General features: G+C 39.1%; 1 protein-coding gene across 4 annotated transcripts in view; it reads right to left on the bottom strand.

The window, feature by feature from the left end:
* The window catches only part of appl2 (adaptor protein, phosphotyrosine interaction, PH domain and leucine zipper containing 2), a 21,675-nt gene extending 16,016 nt beyond the window's left edge, over positions 1-5,659 (bottom strand). For 2 of the 4 annotated variants that reach the window (XM_046037147.1, XM_046037146.1), the window contains exons 1-4: positions 5,467-5,659; positions 3,096-3,194; positions 2,475-2,534; positions 717-788 (exon numbers count right to left, since the gene is read on the bottom strand). In XM_046037147.1, coding sequence (XP_045893103.1) covers positions 717-788; positions 2,475-2,534; positions 3,096-3,194; positions 5,467-5,523 — 288 coding nt within the window. In that variant the 5' untranslated portion in view covers positions 5,524-5,659. The remainder of the gene's footprint in view (positions 1-716; positions 789-2,474; positions 2,535-3,095; positions 3,195-5,466) is intronic. The other 2 variants (XM_046037145.1, XM_046037148.1) reach the window with 2 other exon arrangements.
* Between the last annotated feature and the right edge of the window lie 2,385 nt (positions 5,660-8,044).

Raw genomic sequence — 8,044 nt, forward strand, 5'->3', positions numbered from 1 at the left:
ACACACACACACACACACACACACACACACACACACACACACACACACACACACACACACACACACACACACACACACACACACACACACAGTTCTCTATGCTTATCCACAAGCTACACTCAACACAAAATCTAACAAGCTGACATCCAGTTTAATCTGAAAGATTTAGCAAGTGCTAAAGTTCACAGGATTAGGTGCAGTAGTCGCCCTAATTCTCACCATGAAATCAGTTCTCCTCTGCAAAGGATGAGGTAAAGGTCAAGCAAACAATTAGCCTGTGTCCTCTGAGCATACGTGTGTGTCCTGAATCTTGCTGAGTGCTGACTAGGCAGGCTTGTGGACCCCAATTGCTAACAGTGGAAGGCCCATCTATTTTGTCTATATACCTGAGCCTACACACCCCTTGTTTATCCATCCATCCACCGCTGCCATCCTCTAGACAGTCATCCATCCGTTGCGATAGGCATCACATCCACTTCACCGTTCCCCTCCTAGCATCAGTATACTATCTGTTCTGGTCTTACTGGGAGGATAATGCTCAGCTCTTTTCATTGAGGTCATTTCCACCAGCGTGCGAGGGGGAGCGCTAGTGCAATATCCTTTGTAACATGATAAAGAACCTGACTGTGCAGTAGTTTATCATCCCTTTCTTCTGCTGTAAGTGTGCGCACACACACACACACAAATATACAGACATAAAACAACACAGGCCTTACCTCCCCTACAGTTTTGGCAAAGTTCTGCAGTGTGGCGATTACCTCTTCATCACCTTTTCCAAGGGCAAAATTCTAGACAGAAGAAGGGAGGGGGAACACATTTTAAACCACAAAACCGCATAATGTAGCAAGATTTAGCCGAAAGTAGGGGCTAAGGAGGTAAAAAATAGCCTGTTCTGCCAGCATTTCCGGCACATCACTTCCATGGAACAAAGCCAAAGCTGCTAATAATCACCATACTAAGATGCAGAGTTTCAAGCCTTGTTCGAAGGAACTAAAAAGTGCATCCATTACATGACAGTACAGATTGTTTTTCTATCCAACATGCACTCTGCTATCCAGAATGTGTTCCAACAAAGTCAGCCGATCCACTTATTTATTTCCCCCCCAGCATGATTTAATAGACCAGCTGTGTTGACTTCAGCAACAGTTTTATTTTTTAGTTCTTGTTAGCCACATAAAACAAGTCCCCATGATAGATTACCGACAGAGAGGCACTCCTACTTCAAGGTTCTTTCAAAAGATGAGGTGTGGCAGACACACGCAAACTCACGCATGGAAAGAAAGTTCAGATAAAAATGAGATTCAGAACATAGGTTTGACTCTCTCTATTTTGATGCAGCCATACATATAGTTGTTATTGTACATTACCAGAGTTACTTCAATTACTTCACCTACACTAGCCATGATAAAGAAGCCACGTGGGCTTAAGTCACAAAGGTTTGGTTTGACTAGGGAGAACTAAATTATATATGAAATCATGGCTAAAATCAACCCAATCATGTACTCATCGTTGTATTGTGAATATGAAATGTCTTGTAATTGTGTTCTACTAAATTCTTAATTTTCTTAACAGAGATGTTGTTTTCTGTTTCCTGCTCTGGGGCTACAGATTTAAAGATTAAAGATACAGATTTAAAGAGCTCTGAGATAGCTGTTGTTGTGATTTGGCGCTATATAAATAAAACTGAATTGAATTAGCTTATAGCTAACTCTGGTACAGCTTAGAAGTTGTGCACTGTCCCTGTCAAATAAACAAATACATAAATCTATATATTTATCAAAGTATGATACAATAAATTAAAATTAAATTTATTTAAATTAAAATTGTACTTTCCCTATTAATGGTATTCTAACAAAATGTTCTTAACAGAGATGTTGTTCTCTTTTTCCTGCTCAGGGGCTACAGATGTAAATTAGCCTTTCATATTAATGGTAGTAAAACAAAAAATAGAGATGCTGTGTAAACCTCTAAGCTCAGTAGCACTGACCCTAATAATTTTTCATAATGCCAGATATTGTTTTATTAGTATCTTTACTACAAAACACACTGTGCTTTACTCTTGTTTAAGAAGAATATTAACTGTAAATATAAATATTAACCAAAAAAACACACATTGGTAGTAAATGTTTTCAACCCTGGGTAGTGTCTGCAGGTATTTACTTAAGGCTGCATACAGCCCCAACAAAAGGGCAGCCTGTATGTAGCCTGTGAGGCCAACTCAGGGAAAACAAAAGACAGAAAAACACTTGAAGTACCACGAGCTTGTGATCCTTATGCTCATTGCTTTAAGGACTTGGTAATAACTAAAGGCGACTCTGACAAGCTATCTAACTATCCTCTTCTCTTATCTGGACTATGGTGGCTGGGCAGTCAGACAACACTGTTCAGAGAGACTGCACTAAAAAGAATCAACCCGAGACAATTAAAGTGAGGGAGACATGACCCCCATACCTTATTAATGGTACCATACTTACTTTCTTCTCATATTGCAGAAGCTGCTGTGAGAGCTGTTCTGTGGCCAACCCCATCTCACTCTGTAAGGGACAGGTAGAGGGGAAAAGCAAAGTTAACAGACTAGATTAATAGAGAATTGTATGTAGCTTCTACAGTTGTCATTCTTTCTTCAGCCCTTGAAGGGATAAAAGAAAGTGAATGGGCAACAGGTGAATCAGGGTTCAAATGAAGATTCCTTTGAAAAAGCACAACGTGACAGGTCACATAAATGCCAACTCTAACAGTGGACTAGTATTGGTTCAGAAAAGGTCTAAGGCCATGTTTGTTTTCAGGAGAAAAATGAAGCATTTATTGTGACTACAACAAGTGCACAATGAGCAATCATCGTCGACAGAGAACAAAGTACAGCCTTCAGTGCATAATGTTTCATTCCTCATTTTGAGGCAAATCAAAAAATTGCGCTATTGTAGTTCAACAATGCAAACATTCAACCCCAAATCATCTTTAGGCAAATAAAATTGTAAAAAAACATTTTCCTCATTTTATCATGTTTGAACACATGTGGCTGTTTCACAGAGCCACATACAGCTAAGGGAACAGGGAGTCTGCATGTGTGTGTCTGTTTGTGTGTTGTTTAGTACCTGGGCTCCAAACACACGCTGCAACGATTGTAGCAGCTGGTTGGTATAGTCTGTAAGCATGCCAGCATCTTCCTCAAACACACTGAGCAAGGAGCGTGTCTGTGAGACAGAACATTTACACAGTCTTTTGATCCATATGACAAAGGGATGAACAGACTGGATGATTGTTAGATCATTGTAAACAGCGCTGAAACAATTTGTCCATTAATCTACAACAGCAACAAAAATCACTATTAAAGAATATGTTCATATTTTTTAAAGTCTTAAAAAATAGTCAGGTGCCCATATGAACATTCAAACAGTTTTATTGGCTCATAAGAGATATCCTCTTACTTACATCAATGTAAGTGATAGGGGACAAAATCCGCAGTCCTTGTTCTGCATACAAAAAAGTAGTTTATTTGAGGCTTCAGCAAGACAAATTAAGCGGATATCTTCCAAAGTGCCAGCAATTTTAGTACAAAATATCAAGGACACACTATCAAGCACAGAGGGAGGACTGTGGATTTTGTCTCCCATCACTTACACTGGAAGCGCATTACAGTATACTGAACACTAGTGTTGTAGTACACAAGACCGGTCTTGGTCTCAAGACCAGTCTGAAGACCACTTTTTGATGGTCTTTGTCTCATCTTGGGCTCGACCGCATTTGTACTCGGTCTTGTCTCGGACAATGAGGATTCGGGATCAGTCAAGACCATAACTTTTGGAATATCAATAAATTACTTTTGCATTGTCTGATTTATTTGTTAACATCCTAACTTTGATTGGATGAAAAACATATTGCTTCAAATGCAACAAATAACCCTAATGTGTTGTTACTGTTAATGACTTTCACCCCTCCCTGCGATGGTAAGATGGAAAAAAAGTGTTGAATAAAGATGCTTACGTTGATTTCAGCTCTTAGTGTTTGTATGTGGGTGTTTTAATGGGAATGTGGATCTTTCAGATCAATTTGAGAAGTACCTATGATCTCGTTCCACATTTTATTGTGTGTCATGTAATGTGGGAAACTGGTCTTGGTCTTGACTCGGTCTCGATAAACACTGATCTTGACTCGGTCGGTCTGGGCAGTCTTGACTACAACACTACTGAACACTACACTCATATAGTACCCAAGTTAAAAAGAAACAAACCCAATTTGAATCAGGTTTGGTGGAAACCAGTAATTCATAAAATAGCTGTATAAGATCATTGTAGTAAAGTGTAAGAGAACAAAAGACACTGAGTAAAAGAGAGGTGAGTGTAGCTGCAGTATGCAGAGGCATGTTGAAGAGCTGCTTGGAAGTGAAACTAAAGGCATCATAATTTTACTTCAGGCTGGCTATGCAAACTGAGAATATCCTGTCTGGGTGCAGCTGTTTCTTCCATAAACAGGTGCAGCAAGGCAGGGCAGATACAGCAGAGAGAAACACACCCATAGGTTAAAGTCTGATTACAGTTCACTTCTGTTGACTTTAGCCACAGAAGGATTGAGAGACATTTCACACCAAAATGAAATCATCTAGATTATTGTCTGCCTTGACTGTGTTTCATTTTACTGTAGAAATACACCACTCCTGTTTCCTGTTAGGTAGAAATGGCATTTAGAAGGCCAAAAGGAGAAAGGAAAGAAATGACCCTCTAGCACGGGTTGCACTTAAAGCAGAACCATCAAAGAGGGCATCCCTGTTTGGCAAAAGAGTGCTGAAAATACAGTCTACATTAGATGTGAATAATAGCAATCCTGTATTTCGCTTCACCATCACTAATATCCTTGCATGAGGCCTAAGACTTTCATTTTGCATTTCAGACCTTTAAGCATCAAACAACATAGCATAGTCATCAACAGCATGACTGCTGACAGCTACCATTGCTGCCCTGTTGCAGACTATTGACTAATTCCAGGGAAGTCCGATAATGGAAACCCCTCCCACATCATGTGAATCAGGCCCAGTTAGGCTCCAAAATCGGGTCTAGCCCCAAATCAAACTTCATACGACACTGGCAAATAAAAATATTGCAGGAGATTGGTTCTGGTTGAGTTATGGTCGTGACATCTTTCTTCCATATAGGTATGGGTCTGGATGTATGTTAAGAGCCCTGTGACGAACGGTATCCTAGTAAATACACCACAGACACACAAATGCCCGTAATTATGACTAGCTGTATAAACTAAAACATTGTTTACAGCGGGAGGGCACAGCCACTCCAGGCAGAGGCTTACATTCCCATGACAATGTGTCAATTGGAAGCTGTCATCGACCAGTAGAAACAGCCTACAACGGGAGCAAGATAATGTCTGGGCTAGTAAGCTAACTTCAGCGCTAGTAACGTCTTTTTATGTGACAGCTGTGTCTTTAAACGTGATAAACCCCCCACACAGGCCTACCTGAGGACTGTCCTGTAAAGCGTCCTCAAGGAGCAGTTTGTGATGTACGGCCGGCATCTTGTTAGCGGTGGAAGAGAAAGAATGGAAGCTTGAAATATTTAGAGCTTGGACTCGATTTCCCAGAAGTCTATGCGCAGGTGAGAGGAACACGTAGGAGCTGGAGGCGGGCCCAAGTCTGATCTCATTCACAGCTGTAAAGAGCAGCTAGCGACCAGTAAACAGCTAAACTTTACCTATAAACTATGTTTTAGTAAGGGTTTATATTCCATTTACTTCTGCTCTGAAGAAGATATGATTGGGTTTATAGCAAAACTTCGGTGGGTAGGTAGCGGCTGACTATTAAATCGAAGGTAGGCTACGGGCTTCGTCTAACGTTTAACTATTTTAGTATCAACAGTGACCCCATGTGGACATTTAAAGTATTGCCGAGTTTAATTTCAAAATAAGACATTTGTCACTTGAAAAACAAGTGACACAGACTATAAGATACAATAAATTATTGGTTGACCAAAGGTTGAACAGAGCAGGTCTTCAATAATTAAACAGTGGTGGAAGCAGTGTTCAGATCTGTTACTGAAGCAAAACTAGCAATATCACAATTTAAAAATACTCCATTTCAAGTAAACTATATGCATTCAAAATGTTACTTAAAGGTACAGAAATACTCATTATGGTGACAGCTTGGCTCATTTCTTTGTCATGTTTTTGTATATTACACCTATTCTTAATACTAAGTAATTGATTTCAACAATTTCTACAATTGTGTAGTTTATGTTAAGCAATACAACATAACTGCACTTATATTTTGTATATAAAATCATCAATCAAATGTATTGGAGTAGAAAGTACAATATTTCCCTCTGAAATGCAGTTGAATATAAACATGAAGAGGCTTCAAATGGGAATTCTCAAGTAAAGTGAAATGAAGTTTGAAATGCTTAGAGGTGTCTGAAAATGGAGCTCATAAAATCCACAGTAATTGCAAAATGAGATATCATCATCATTTCAGAATGACACACTCTTTCAAAGTAATTGCCACAATAAAATTTAAGCCCATTAGGGAGACGATTATCAGTTTCAGTGAAAGTTTTGATTCAAATAATTTTTTTCCTTAACAAAAGATTTGATTTCAACAATGAGCTTTTTCATTTATAATTAAGACCATGTAGGCTAGTTGTATTTCACAGCCTATGTAGACTGATACTGTACATTACGGCTGTAGTAATTCTCATTATTATTTCATTAATTACTCATTTAGGATATAAAATTAAAGGGGAAAAAATCATCTAAGTTTTCCAGAACCAAAGTTGACATCTTCAAATTACTCATATTGTATTTCAGTCAAAACCCTAAGCTGTTCAATCTACAATTAAATAAAACAAAGTAAAGCAACAAATCTTTAGATCTGAGAAACTTGAACCAGCTGTGCTGCAATCGAGTTGATTGTTTCAGCACTACATGCATTTATGTTCATTTTATGAATTTCCCGCCACATGGGACGTCAAAATTATGGTGCATTTAGATTCATAGAATTACCAACAGGGCGAGTAGACTTGGCCCCCTATGTAGATATAATCATTAAAACGTTTGTTGTTAGGCAACAATCAGGGGCAATCTTATTTTTGGCAAAATAAATGGATAAGAAAAACATGGTTGAGAAGTACCAATCACATCTACTGATGTTCTGAATATTGTTGGAGCTACTGGCTCCCTAATTACTTCACACTTCCTGCAGAGGCTTATACATCCGGGGGGGGTGGGGGGTGGGAGGACATCCATTCCTTGATTGATCCCATCCTGGATGATAAAGTGAGTTGTGACTATGCTGTTGTGCTCTCCAAATGTCAGATACTGTGACCATGTTCTCTAATGTCACGCTTCCTCCTTTACTTTCATGTAATCTGATCTACATGGTATTCTAAAAGACCTCCAATGTTACAAAAAACAAAATATCTGCTAGGAGAAACATACACAGACGGGATTCATATCATTCCAGACCATAAGATAACATGTCTTTTTGAAGCATATTGTAATTTAATCATAGAGTCTAAGATGAGTTCAAATCAAGGGTTGGTTGAAGAAACTTGAAGACGTTTCACCTGTCATCCAAGAAACTTAACCTGTGGGGTTGTTATCAAGGTGATGGATACCACTTGGTTCGTTAGTGGTCCTGGCTGTTGAAACGACATCATTATGGTCGTTACTTGAGGCCAAGTCTGATTGACTGTCTTTGGCATGTGAGGCCAAATGTGGGTGTTTGTTAAATTTCCTGGGAAGGGATGAAAGGACATCATTGAGAGATGGGTTCTCTACTCAGGTGTAGATGGTTTCTTTCACTCCTCTTTCAAACCATCTGTACTCCCTGTCCAGAATATGTACATTGTTGTCCTTGAAAGAGTATCCCTTACCTTTCAAATGCAAGTATGTGTAGTGGTTGTGAAGTTTTCACAGTATATTTGTCTGTGCATTTGTCATTGTATTGGACTGTTTACACTAGATTGCTTTTCTTATGTTTGGGTTTGCGGTTTCTCAGGTGGACCACTATCTGTCTTAGCATGTTCTTGGGATGCGATGTTTG

This window comes from Micropterus dolomieu, linkage group LG22, assembly GCF_021292245.1.
Source record: "Micropterus dolomieu isolate WLL.071019.BEF.003 ecotype Adirondacks linkage group LG22, ASM2129224v1, whole genome shotgun sequence".
NCBI lineage: Eukaryota > Metazoa > Chordata > Actinopteri > Centrarchiformes > Centrarchidae > Micropterus > Micropterus dolomieu.